Raw genomic sequence first — 14,823 nt, forward strand, 5'->3', positions numbered from 1 at the left:
TCAAGCTGCGGAGAAGTAATCTTATCCGTCCCTGTAGAGGAACAAAGATTGCAGGTAAATCTACCTGGCACATATTCAATTTCACAAATCAGATTAGCAGCTTCATGGCTCTCCAAGCAGCCTCATTACTCCCAGCTACCATCACTATCCACAAAGAGGTTAGTTAGTTGCTGCATAGTAGTGATATTCAAGAAGCTATTTAGCGTTATCGCTCTCATTTGATATATTTGGTTCATCCTTGCGCGTGTTTTATTGACAGGCCAAATCCAGTGCTTCTCTTAAGGAGACAAGTGTATTCGGTGTTCCATTCTCAACCCATCTCAAGACTGAACTCCGCTCTCCTCTGGCAATAGGTCAGGTAACAGGCAAATACCTTTCTGTCTCCAAAATTAATGCTTTTCTTCTGGATTCCCAAGTTTACGTTCTGAGATATGAAATTATTGCCGACATGCATGACACATCCTAGCACACAGTTAAAGAGACAAGTATTTTAGCCTTATTCAGACAATTCCGAAATGACAAGTTTCATTTTGAATTCCATTATTTATTCTCCACAGAACTTAAGGCAACAAGTTTAGGCAACTTATACTGTGTCAGAGAGGCATTTTGTTTCCCAAATGCTGCGAATAGCAGATAAAAAGATGTCTGAGCCAATGGCCGTACAAATTAATGAATTCAGCTAGATAATTACTCCTAGAATAATTAATTCAGACTCTTTTAGTTTCCAAATTGAATTCATTTTAATTACAGTGTCAGACACACCCAAAAATGCCCTAGGCCTTACCACAGAACTGGTTAGTTTTCCTTTCAAATGTCTATAAATATGACCATTGAAAACCATTTGCCCTGTTTTCCCTCCTTGAACTGTCAGTTTTTGCATTTGGTGTGCTTAATGGACTTCACTTTTAGGAACTTAGGAAAAAGGAAGTACCTGCCGGTATAATTCGAGCCCAAACAGCTGCTACAACTCCAGCAGTTGATCAGGCTGCATCGCAAGGAAAGAAGACCTTGAGAAAAGGTACTGTGATAATAACCGGCGCCTCCTCTGGCTTGGGCCTAGCCACAGCCAAGTCTCTCGCTGAAACAGGGAGATGGCACGTAATTATGGCATGTAGAAATTTTCTCAAGGCTGAGAAAGCAGCCAAATCGGTTGGCATTGCTAAGGAGAACTATGCCATAATGCATCTCGACCTTGCCTCACTGGATAGTGTGAGGCAATTTGCGGATAATTTCCGTCGCTCCGGCAGGCCGCTCGATGTCCTCGTTTGCAATGCCGCTGTATACTTACCTACAGCTAAGGAACCAACTTATACCGCTGAAGGATTTGAACTCAGTGTAGGAACAAACCATCTTGGTCACTTCCTCCTCGCAAGGCTACTCTTAGATGACCTGAAGCAGTCAGACTACCCATCAAAACGTCTCATTATTGTCGGTTCCATCACAGGTACCAACGTAGCTCTCACTGAGCAGAAGTTCTAAATACATTTCAAGAACCTTATTCTACCAGGTTAATTGAGGGATATATGGAGCCAGTGCTTATTAAACTTGCAAAAGGTTTAATCATGACAATTGAGCATATTGCGAATTTATTTATGAATGATGAAAAAGTTCATCATAACTCTTACCATGATCGCATATTTTGGAAAGCAATAAATCATAAACTTGATATTTTTAGGACTTGAAAATATGAGAAGGTGTATCACCAATATCAACAGTGATATGATTTGATAATAAATGTTCTAATTGTCCCCTTCCCCTCAATGCAATTGCAGGGAACACAAACACCTTGGCTGGAAATGTTCCCCCAAAGGCTAACCTTGGAGATCTTAGAGGTCTTGTTGGAGGTTTGAATGGACTAGAGAGTTCGCCCATGATAGATGGAGGAGACTTTGATGGTGCAAAGGCATATAAAGACAGCAAAGTTTGTAATATGCTCACTATGCAAGAGTTGCACAGGCGCTACCATGAGGAAACAGGTATCACCTTTGCCTCTCTTTATCCTGGTTGCATCGCAACAACAGGTCTGTTCAGGGAGCACATTCCCTTGTTCAGGCTTCTCTTTCCACCATTTCAGAAGTACATTACCAGAGGCTATGTTTCAGAAGAGGAAGCTGGGAATAGACTAGCACAGGTGAATGGAAGTAAATTGAAAAAAAAAAAGTCTTCATTTTATGCTCACATGTACAGCAGCTAAGTGTTACATTGCATGATAACCAAACAAGCCTTCTATGTTGCAGGTTGTGAGTGATCCAAGTCTGACAAAATCAGGTGTTTACTGGAGCTGGAACAAGAACTCAGATTCATTCGAAAACCAGCTCTCTAAAGAGGCAAGTGATGCAGAGAAGGCACAAAAACTGTGGGAGATAAGCGAGAAGCTTGTTGGTTTGGCCTAAATAGGCACCAAAACGACAACAGACAGCTAAAAATAGAATGTAATGTTGTCACTCAAGTAAATAATGAAAGTTTTGTGCTTCAGAACACAATAAAAACATTTACCCGACAATTCGCATTCCAGAGATCATTCTTGATACTTCATATTATAGATACCCTAAACCTTGCAAGAGTTAGTAGTCTATCCCAATGATAATTTCAAACTGTCATGAGATCAGTCTACACTGAGATATAAATTAGAGGGTCACAGAACCCAATTCCATAGTATCTTGACACAGTGATAAGTAACATGAGGCAGTAATAACCAATAAATATATTCTAAATGCTTAAACATCAAGATAAAACACAATTTTCACCATTGCAACCAAAAATCAAAGTAAACATGCTTCAGCATTAATTCAGCTGTCCACATTCATTAAAGAAATCAAAATTTCATTCAAGTGAGAGACCAGTAGGGCACTACCCTTAGTAAAAGTATTCTACAACAAAACCTGAACAGAGTAACAATCAGAAACTACAACCTTAAAAGTAATTAGTGTTTACTATTGTTTTCCGCAGCACTCTCTTCCTTTCCCAGTGCAACAACTACTTTCTTCAAAATGGCTTCGGTTGGCTGGTGAGAGTTCTCCACAGCCTTTGAAATTGCTTGCCATTTCTCACCATGCTTTGGTTCTGCAGCAACACACCTTTTCATCACATCTTTCTGGTTCTCCTCACTACCATGCTGAAGTTCAAATTTGTAGTACAATGCCCAGAAATCCCCAATATCAGGAGCAAGAGTCACAGCCCTGTTGAGCCAAGTCCTAGCTTTATCCACCTTCCTATCATGCCAAAATAACTTGGCCACAGCTGCAATAACATGGGGATCATGATCACATTTCTTGAGGGCATCCATGCTCTTGGTTTTACGTTGAGGCCGTGGAACCATCTCAATAGACACTGCCCACAATATACCACTATTTGGACACTCTTGCAACGCCTTTGCCATCAAAATATCAGCTTCCCTCTTGTAGCCATGTCTTGATTCAGCACGTATGGCAGCAAGCCAGAGTTCAGGCTGTTGTGGATTCTTCTTCCTCGCCAATGTGAGTACAGCTCGAGCCTTAGCTATACCATTCATTTTCTCTTCAAGAATGGCAAGAGAAACCCAAAGCGGTATACAACTTGGGCAGTGCTTTAAACCTGATTCATAAACTTCCTTGGCTTTCTCCAAGTTACCAAGCCCTTCTTCTAGCTGCCCAAGCATTAACCACAGTTTGAAGAATGATGGGAATTGCTTCAATCCTTCATCAAGCAACCTCCTCTCTTCCTCAGTGTTCCCTAATTCTCTCTCCACAATGGCTGATTTCATCCATACTCTCTCTGTGCCTCCTCTTTCTCGAGCCTTAGCAAGAAGCATTCTTGCTCTCTCAGGCTCATGATTTTCAAATTCAAGCTTAAATGCAGCAAGCCAAATCTCCTCAGAGTTTGGTATCGCAGCATAAGCTTCTTGAAGAATAGCTCGAGCAGCAGGCACATCCCCAGCAAGCCATTTCTCCTTGGCACCCATAAGCCAAAGAACCTCAGCCTGCGGCCGATAAGTAACTGCTCTACGTAGAAGAGCATCAAGCGATTCCCTAGTCCCATGACTCTTCTCAAGCTGAGCTGCTTTCAGCCAAATGCTCTTCTTTGTCAAAAACACGGTAAGAGCATGAGCATAAATAGCTCGAGCAGTCTCAATAGAACCACGCTTCTTGCATTCCTCAGCATCAGCCACCCAAGTTCTCTTTCTATCCTCTTCCTCCACTCCAATCCCAATTGTATTTCGAATAATTGCCTGGCATGTCACCACAGACCCAGCCCTCTCTGCAGCCTCAGCCTCCTTCATCCAGGCCTCCCTGTCAATCACCAACCCTTCTCTTTGCAATGCCCTTATACACCTCTCAATAATCTTTCCCACCATAGCATTATTTCCATTAGCCTCCTCCAACTTTGCAGCCGTAATCCATATAGCAGGCTCCTTAGGCAACTTCTCCCTTGCCCTATTAAGCACTTTCTTAGCTTTGTCATAATCCCTTAACCTGGCAAGTGCCAACCACAACTCCACATGCAAAGGACAACACTCTACAGCCCTCTCAAGCAACAACACCGCATCCTCCTCATTTGCAAGCTCCACAACTGCCTTCCATAACCTTACTGAATCCGGTATATGCTCCAAACCCCTTCTCAAAACCCTGCTCTTATTCACATCATCATGCTCCAATTTTGCAGCTTGCAGCCACAACTTCACTGAATTGGGAATTGACTTCACGCCCCTAGCAATCACAGCCTTGGCCTCATCTGGGCTGGATAGCCTACAAGCCTCCAACCAAACATCCTCATTCTTGGGACACTCCTCACACCCTTTCTGAATCAATTGCCTAGCTGCCTGGATCTTCCCAGCCACTTCCTCCAACCTTGCTGCAGCAATCCAGCCAGGTGGATGTTTCGGATTTGTCTGTGTAACACTTTTCAACAACAACCTAGCCTTCTTAATATCCGAAATCTCCGCATCACTAGTAATCTTCATACTCTTCAAATCAGTTAAATACCCTTTCGGGTCCACCACAGTTAAACCTGAAACGGAATCCGATAACCTATCCAACTTCAATGACAACACGGTACCTCTCCCTTCACCAACAGCAGTTAAATCCGTTACAGGGGTTTGCGCCCATGGGGTCTCTGTCCCACCCGCAGCCCTGCTCTTCGGGTCCAAAGCCGTAACATGCTCTTGTTCCTGTCTTGCCTTCTCCAAAAGAGTGTCAGGAACCGGCACAAAACTCTCGAACCTTCTTTTCTTATTCCTCAATGAATAGTCTCCAATTTCCGGAATACTCTCCCACTCTTGAGCTGACATAGTATGCAATTTTCTTTTCAAATCAGCGAATTGCTCCGTAATTTTCGGGTTCGAAGCACGATACTTCTCAATTTCTTGCTTTAATCTGGCCTCTCTTCGATCTTTTCTCCTTGAATCCATCCTCTTATCGATGGCTTCCCAAACAGCATCAGCTTCTTTGTCATCTTCATCGTACTCCGCGGAGGCGAAAAGACCCACGTCATTCCCTTCAAATTCATCGAATTTCTGGTTCTCATCGTATCCCTTATCATCCCCTTCATCTTCATCTTCATCTTCACCAGGCTTTCCACGGCCACGGCCAAGCCCAGACGACGCCGCAGCACCACCGATTGTGGTAGCTGAGCGGTCAGGTAAGTCAGGAGCAGCACGAGCCGGACCGATATCGGATCGGGTGGTGAAGCCCGTGGCACCGCGGCCAAGCCCAGCAACATAATTAGGAGGAGGCTTGGAGTTGAGAAAATCTAAGCGTGGTTTGGGTGGGGCGGCACCGCCGGGGCCAGGTTGGGTACCGCCGCGGAGGGGGACATGAAGGAATAAGGTAGAGTAAGGGGTGATGTGGAGTTGGGAGAGGAGGACAGAGTCGGGGTTCTGGGAACTGAGAAGGAGAGAGCGGGGATTTGGAGAGAGGAGAAGGTTTTGGTGGGAAATAGGGATTTGGGTGTGGAGTTGAATGGATTGTTGAAGGGAAAGTAGAGTGGTGGTTTTAGGATTTAGATTCAGAGAAACAGTTTTGGAATTTGGGGTTGCAACGAAAACCATCTTTTTCGACTGGGTTTCTGAGCCAGTGTTGTGGAAAATTGGTTAGATCGTAAGACATGGAAACGTCGGTGTTGAGCACGAAAGTCGTTTGGGTTTAGGAGTACTCATGGGCCAGCATGAGCCCTGGCGTGCGTTTTGAGTGGATTAGGTCTTACCAGCAAGGAGATCCGAGATCAGGTAGTTTTGGGCCTCGTCATCTTTCACAAAAACAGGGGAAGGGAAACTACCTCTCCACCAGAGCATTACAAAAAAAATCAAAACCTCGTTAAAATGTAAGTGAAGAAAGACCAATTGTGTCTAGGTAAAAGCTTGTGTTTATATAGCTACCAAGAGTTGTAATAAATTTATTAAAAAGTCATTATTGAATTTGTAATCTTACCTAACATACATACTTCTCTCAGAGCGCGACATATGAGTTTGTCATTTTTGAGTTTCTAAGGGACATTTTTCGGTTTTCAATGAACTAATACGCGACCATGGCACGTCCTGACATTTTGAGGGTGTTTTAGACTTTTCATTTATAACAATGATGGCATGTTTGCTTGGCTAAGCCATTCCTCCTCTATTCATTAAAAAATTTTCTCCCCTCATTTGGTTTGTTTTTTGAAAGAACAATAGTCCTTCCAAAGGAATGACTATTCCTCAAAATTTGATAAAAGCTTGGAATAACTAATACCACCTTCTCATGGTATTAGCTATTTCACATCTATGAGAATAAAGTCCAAGCATTTTAGACTAAAATGTCATTACTTACTTTTAAAAATTACAAACTTAACCTCATAAAATTAATATTTTAAATTAAAAATTAAAAAATTATTAATATTTTAATTATAGTATATTTAAATTATAAATAAAATATTATTTTTTAAATTATAAAGTGAAAATATAAATTTAAAAATGAAAATTGCAAATAGAGAAAAAATAAATCTTATTATAATGAAAGTTTAAGTCTTTCATTTAATATTATAAAATATTTTGAAATAAAAATTAAAAAATTACTAATATTTTAATTATAGTATAATTAAATTATAAATAAAATATTAATATTTTAAATATTATTTTTAAATTATTAAGTGAAAATGTAAATTAAAAAATGAAAAATGTGAATAGAGAAAAAATAAATCTTATTATGATAAAAAGTTTAAGTCTTTCATTAAATATTATAAAATATTTTGAATTTAAAAATTAATTAAAGGTATCAATATTTTAATCCTAATAATATTTAAATTATAAATAAATATTAATATCTTAAAATTTTAATGATTAAATTATAAATAAAATATTAATATTTAAATTACCAATTATCAATATCTTAAATCAATTATAAATTTTTAATATTTAAAAAACAAAATAAAATAAAAATAAATAATCATAATAACATTTAAATTATAAATAAAATATTAGCATTTTACAATATTAACTATTAAATTATAAATAAAATATTAATATTTAAATGATCCATCATTAATATTTTAAATAAAAATATAAATTATTAATAATTAAAAGATAAAATCAAATAAAAATAAATAATCATAATAACATTTAAATTATAAATAAAATATTAATATTTAAATGAAAAATCATTAATATTTAAAAGTAAAATAAAATAAAAATAAATACTTATAGTAACATTTAAATTATAAATTAAATATTATTATTTTAAATATTAATGATTAAATTATAAATAAAATATTAATATTTAAAGGATCAATTTTTAATATTTTAAATAAATTATAAATTATTAATATTTTAAAAATAAAATAATTTAAAAATAAATAATCATAATAGCATTTAAATTATAAATAAAATATTAGTATTTTATAATGTTAATGATTAGATTATAAATAAAATATTACTATTTAAAAAATAAAATAAAATAAAAAATATATATAATAAAAGATATTTTTGTCATTTTATCCTTTATTCTATTCTTATTCCAAAGTTATTTTTACCAACCAAACACTATAATAAATTATAATAATTATTTCTACTTTATTTTATTTATCATATCAAACTGCATAATAACTATTCTATTATATTCTTATCTTATTCTATTTTCACATAATAATTATTTTATTTCATTTATATCTATTCCGCGAACCAAACGTAACATAACGGTGTTTTTCGCTCTTGGTTTAAAATGTCAAAGGAATTCTAGGTGTTTCAGTCTTATTTTCTCTCTCACTTTTACTACCATTGTTATTGTCTGGAAGCTTCCCAATACACTACTTTTTCTCTTTCTCTTTTTTTTTTTCTTTTTTTCCTTATCTTTCTTCTTCTTTCTTACTTCTGTAGCTTAGGTCTTTCTTTCTTCATTATCACTTTTGCACAATCCATTTTTGTGTTATGACTAAGTCTTTAGTTCCATTGCTCTCTCCCTATTTTTGATTTGGGTGGATTCTATCATGCTCCCTTGATTTAGGTCTCGGTTGTACATATTTCTCCCCTTTTCACATTCAATTTAATTTGTCTTAAGCTTCCATTTGCTCTTTTTTTTTCAACACAATCAGTAAGATTTCTTATCTTCATTGTTTGGCTTGCTCTACATTTTTTTTTCTACAAAAAACTATCTATTGCTTACACAAATATGTTCTTTGCCTTATATTGATCATTTGTTCTAGGAGAAAGTCTCTACGCCTATACTTGATGTGGTTTAAAACCGTATCCTCTTAAATAAATTAACTATCAAGGTTTGTGTTCTGAGCGTTACAATCCTTGTATATGCTTATGCTTTAAGCACACGTAATAATAAATCATCTCCAAAAGAACTGAAATTATTAGCAGATGAAATCCGTTTAGAATTGATTTTGATAATGTCAAGAACTGAAAGATCCTTCGAAGCCAAATTAGCAGCAATGAGCTTGATGATTGCATCATACTATGTTTTCCATAAGAAGTGAATATGATCCATTTAAGGAAGGACCTGTAACTCTCAAAAGGGCTACCAATCATCCGAAAGGTTGGGCATGGATGCAATAGTGTATCTGCTAAACTTGGAATCATTTATTGCCTACTGTTTAGCTATATTTTTACTTTAAAGAGAATCACCACTTTAAAATTTTTTTTTTTTTGAGAGAGAGAGAAAGCACAAAAGCAACAATATTAAATGGGATTTATACAAAAGTAAAGCTCATTCAAATTATAAAAGCACTTCAAAACTCTAACCTAAACTATCAACCCTTTTACAGCTGTAATGTTTTTCTATGTTCCCCTAGTTTTTAGTAAATATTTTCCTATTTCTTTTCATTTTTTCCCAACTTTACTTTTGTTATTTAGATTTCATATGCTAATAAAGTTTCTCTTAGTTTGGGTGCATAATATAAAATCTTTTCTCTTGCTACAAATTTATTTGCCAAAATTTAGCAACTTCGTTTGTCGATATTTATTATGTGTAATTTTGATTAAAATCTTATTCAAAGTTGTTTAGTTGTTGTCTTGTTTTATTTAGCTTCCTTCGACAAATTATTGTTTCTATTCAAAATCAAACTTAGATATTAAGAATTCTACTTCATGTCAGGTATGGCAGTTGCACAACTTATCACTTTCTTTGCATTAGTATTAGTATAGTATTAGCAATATATCTATTTTATTAGCAAGCAACGACTTATCAATTTCTTCGTATTAGTATTAATATAGTATTTGCATTAACCTAAATATCTATTTTTATTACCAAGCATCGACTTATCACTTTCTTTGCATTTTAACTGTTTTGCTTTAGTTTGGCTATATGCAATGGAACAAGGTCTGATGAAAATTATAGGATTCTGTCTGCAAGAGAATTATGTTGTAATGGTGTTTGACTTTAAATCATGTTATCTGAACTTTAAAAAGATATATAATTATGGAAAAAAATTACTAGTAATCTTTTCTATATAATTTTTCATTAGATTTATAGGATCAGAAGTTCTTCTCCCCAAATGGGTCTCTACGCCTTGCATTATTAGCATTGATGAAGCCAACCATGGCCCTGTTTTAGGTTTTTCTCTTGCTCTTTTCTTCTTCTTCTTCTAATTTTTGTTTTTCTCTTTCATCTTTCCCTAATTTTTGGCCATTATTTCTCAACCTTTTTCTTTTTTCTTTTGGTTTTGTTCGTTTCAAGGCCCATGTAGAGGAGAAGTTGTTATCCAATCTGAGTTTTTTGCTTAAAAGATTAAAATTACCGTTTTGTTTAAAATCTAGCAAAATTATTATTGTGTTATTTTGGTTTTGAACATACTACATAGCATTGATGGATTAAGATTTTCTTTCTCAAATAGCTTGGCATATGCTATAATTGATGATGCTCGAAGGTTTAAAAATCCTTCCATCGTAGTTAAGATAGCTTGATATATCTTTCATGTTCTTCTATGAATCACTTTATTTATGATATTGTTGCTTATGTATTAATTTCTCTATAAGTTTGATCTAGGTTGATGAAATAAGACATTCTAATTTGTAGACCTTAACAATGTCTATATAATGTCCTTAGTGATCGCTTTCTTATGCCAAGATGGTTGTTGATGATTGGTACACCTATATAGAACAATCTCACTGAACACTAGGCTTTGATGCATTTTTGTATGCCCTAAGTGTTTGGCACTCTAAACTAGTTTCTTTCTTCATTCAAAGAAGTTAGAGATTCTTCATCAGGTTATCTTCATTTTTGCCTATATAGGTTATACAAGTTTGGAGTTTTTTTGAATCTATATTTTATCCTTTAAGACCATGGCCATAAATTCCAAATTGGGTTTTTTTTATTAAGATTTATGTGCTTTTTCTTTAGGTTGGTGTGAGTGGATATCTTTAGGGAAGAAAAGAATTTCTTTGAGGAAATTAGCATTTTTTAATTTTTATTCAATATCATTTTCACACATAATGATTAGTGATTTGAATAAAAGATTGCATCTATGAACTAACTAAATTGTCATGTATGTTAATATCATAAAAAAGTTTTTTTTTATATGACTTTAGAAGAAGTGGTATGATATCATCTTACATTGTTTGATTAGTTGTTTGCTTTTGAATACTATATGGTAATATCAATTGGGAATGGAAGTCTAAATATTCTTGAATGGATAGAATCAGGAAAGTTTGAAAGATTCGATAACCATAATGAGTTAGATATTAAAATTTGTTATTCTCCCTTAATAACTGTTGATTTCAATTTTTTTAAACTATCTTTAACACAATTGCTTATAAATTTTTGAAAAAATTTTTGAAACTGCCTGCATAGTGCAGGTGATTTTCTAGTTAAGAATGATTCAAGGTAATTAATAATAACAAAATAAATTCTAACTACTAATAATGATATTTAGAAGAAAATAATTGTAATTAATTTAGTAAAAAAATTTTATCATCATTCATTCAAAAAAAAATCCTCATTTTTATTAGACTTTAGAAAAAAAAACTACAAAATCTTTTATTAAAACTAATTAAAAATGACTACATTATTATCTCAATTAAAGATAAGCTATGTTTATTTGAAAAGTACTTTCATGTAATTGCAAAATTAAAAACTAATATCAAGTCAAATTTCTTTTCTCTTGTGAAAAGAAAATATCAACTGTTACATTTAAAGGCCATTATAACATGTAACAAAAACAAATGAAATTTTAAAAATTCAAAAAAATTCAATTTTTTGGAAATATTTAGTGAATATTTAACCTAACTTTCAGAAGAGTTTTTCTATTACAAAAGCAGAAGTAAAGTGTTTGACTCTCAAAATTTTAAAGCGTTAAAATATAATATTTAACATCTAATAGGATTTCTTGATATTCTCACTTTATTCTTTAATAATTAATAAAATTATATAGAGAATTATTTTTTTTCATATTTATCTTTTCCATTTGATTCAATTGTTTCTCTTGATTTTATTATTTTTAATTAATACAAGATTATTTTATTTTTTATTTCTATTATTCTAAACTTATAATTTTATTTAATAAAGTTTTAAATTATTAAAAATAAATTAAAACATTATACAACTTTGCCACCCCAAAACAAATCAAAAAAACTAATTTGGAGTAGTGTTAAGGAATTTAAGCCAAATTTTGAATGCCTAGATTCAATCCCTTCTAAGCTTTTGATTTTATTATTTTTAATTAATACAAGATTATTTTATTTTTTATTTCTATTATTCTAAACTTATAATTTTATTTAATAAAGTTTTAAATTATTAAAAATAAATTAAAACATTATACAACTTTGCCACCCCAAAACAAATCAAAAAAAACTAATTTGGAGTAGTGTTAAGGAATTTAAGCCAAATTTTGAATGCCTAGATTCAATCCCTTCTAAGCTTAAATTTTGATTTTATTATTTTTAATTAATACAAGATTATTTTATTTTTTATTTCTATTATTCTAAACTTATAATTTTATTTAATAAAGTTTTAAATTATTAAAAATAAATTAAAACATTATACAACTTTGCCACCCCAAAACAAATCAAAAAAACTAATTTGGAGTAGTGTTAAGGAATTTAAGCCAAATTTTGAATGCCTAGATTCAATCCCTTCTAAGCTTAAATTTTGATTTTATTATTTTTAATTAATACAAGATTATTTTATTTTTTATTTCTATTATTCTAAACTTATAATTTTATTTAATAAAGTTTTAAATTATTAAAAATAAATTAAAACATTATACAACTTTGCCACCCCAAAACAAATAAAAAAAAACTAATTTGGAGTAGTGTTAAGGAATTTAAGCCAAATTTTGAATGCCTAGATTCAATCCCTTCTAAGCTTAAATTTTGATTTTATTATTTTTAATTAATACAAGATTATTTTATTTTTTATTTCTATTATTCTAAACTTATAATTTTATTTAATAAAGTTTTAAATTATTAAAAATAAATTAAAACATTATACAACTTTGCCACCCCAAAACAAATCAAAAAAACTAATTTGGAGTAGTGTTAAGGAATTTAAGCCAAATTTTGAATGCCTAGATTCAATCCCTTCTAAGCTTAAATTTTGATTTTATTATTTTTAATTAATACAAGATTATTTTATTTTTTATTTCTATTATTCTAAACTTATAATTTTATTTAATAAAGTTTTAAATTATTAAAAATAAATTAAAACATTATACAACTTTGCCACCCCAAAACAAATCAAAAAAACTAATTTGGAGTAGTGTTAAGGAATTTAAGCCAAATTTTGAATGCCTTGATTCAATCCCTTCTAAGCTTAAATTTTGAAATTATTAATTTTCCTTAACCCAAATACTTAGATCATTTGGTTCGACTTATCTGAACTCTTTCAGTTTTTATAACAACTACAAAACATGCATTTTCAATTAGAAAAATAACCCAAATTCCTAGATCATTTGGTTCGACTTATATTTTTTCCTTAACCCAAATTCCTAAATTGTTTGGTTCGACTTATCTTAATTCTTTCAATTTTTATAGGAGCTGCAAAATATGCATTTTCAGTTAGAAAAATTGTAGAGACGAGATTGTTGGAATTTTTTTTCTTAACTCAAATTTCTCAATCGTTTGGTTCGACTTATCTTTATCTTAATTCTTTCAGTTTTTATAGCAACAACAGAATGTTCATTTTTAGTTAGAAAAATTGTAAAGATGAGGTTGTTGGAATTATTTTTTTTCCTTAATCCAAATTCCTAGATCGTTTAATTCGATTTATCTTAACTCTTTCAGGTTTTATAGTAACTACAGAATGTGCATTTTCAATTAGAAAAATTGTAAAGATGAGGTTATGTAATAAGATAGAGAATGATTTTCTTACTAATTCACTTATCATTTATATTGAGAAATAGATTGTTAGGACCTTTAACAAGAATTTAGTTATAGATGAATTTGAAAGTATGAAAACACATCGAGCACAGCTTATGATGCTTAATGTGAAAATCTAATATTAATTTTTCTTTTTACTTTATGTATATTTATATTGGTAAATCAAAAAACTTATATTTAAATGTTTAATAAAATTTTATATTATAATTTAATTTTATTTCAAAAGTGATTAATTTTTTATTCCAAACTGAATCATTGATCCGATTCATGACCTTATATGATTACTCGTAATCCCTCATACAAAATCCTGAATCCGCCACTAATCTTTCAATATTTGCGTATTAAGTTTGTCAAATCTTATTTTATTTTTTCTTTATATAACTTTGAAAATAACTAAACTCAAACAACATTTTTTACAAAAGTTTCAATCGGATCAAACATGTTTTTAATATTGGAATATATAAATTGATGTTGCCTAATGTTTACAAGTACCATCAATGAAGGTAACACATGGAATCATTTATGTTGGGTCAATTAAAAGGTTAAAGTTTATACGAAATAGAATTTAAGAAAAATTTAGTAAAATATTTTAGTTTAGTGTTTTATTTTATTTTAATAATGTTGCGGATGAAACCAAGTTTTTGTCTTTTTTCGTAATTTATGGCTCGTGTGCGTGCTAGACATGGAAATTGACAAAAAAGGGCTGTCGGTGTGACAAAAGCAAACTAAATATTATAATAGCCAAATGTTTAAAACAAAGATGGATAAATAAAACTTTTAAGAATTGCTAATCAATGTTTTTTTGTCTAAAAATTCTCGACAACCTTTTTTCTTTTGGTTTTTCTACGTTCCGGAATTGAATGGTAAAATTAATTGCGTGCCATGTTTGATTTGCCAATCAAAGGCAGAGTGCCCCCAAGCCAGGGGAGTGGGTTGCACACGCGAAATTGCACTACTCTTCATGAAATTGGCATCGGAGAATTCTCATGTGCAACGTCAGCTAATGAGTTTCATTCCACCATAATTTATGGCGAATTTAATTAGACTTTACTCCAAATTCA

At 32.3% G+C, this 14,823-nt stretch overlaps 2 protein-coding genes across 2 annotated transcripts; one reads left to right on the forward strand and one right to left on the reverse strand.

The window, feature by feature from the left end:
- Positions 1–2,503, forward strand: LOC18608682 (protochlorophyllide oxidoreductase C). Its single transcript, XM_007043490.3, has 5 exons — positions 1–158; positions 260–358; positions 910–1,444; positions 1,773–2,131; positions 2,238–2,503. Exons 1-5 carry the CDS (start codon positions 105–107, stop codon positions 2,391–2,393), a joined length of 1,203 nt encoding a protein of 400 aa, XP_007043552.3. The 5' UTR covers positions 1–104; the 3' UTR covers positions 2,394–2,503.
- A 221-nt stretch (positions 2,504–2,724) lies between these two features.
- On the reverse strand, positions 2,725–6,109 carry EMB2770 (pre-mRNA splicing factor-like protein). Its single transcript, XM_007043491.3, has one exon. The coding sequence runs from the start codon at positions 6,023–6,025 to the stop codon at positions 2,924–2,926; it is 3,102 nt and encodes a 1,033-aa protein (XP_007043553.3). The 5' UTR covers positions 6,026–6,109; the 3' UTR covers positions 2,725–2,923.
- Between the last annotated feature and the right edge of the window lie 8,714 nt (positions 6,110–14,823).

This window comes from Theobroma cacao, chromosome 2 (genome assembly GCF_053813885.1).
Source record: "Theobroma cacao isolate CCN51 chromosome 2, ASM5381388v1, whole genome shotgun sequence".
NCBI classification, from domain to species: domain Eukaryota; kingdom Viridiplantae; phylum Streptophyta; class Magnoliopsida; order Malvales; family Malvaceae; genus Theobroma; species Theobroma cacao.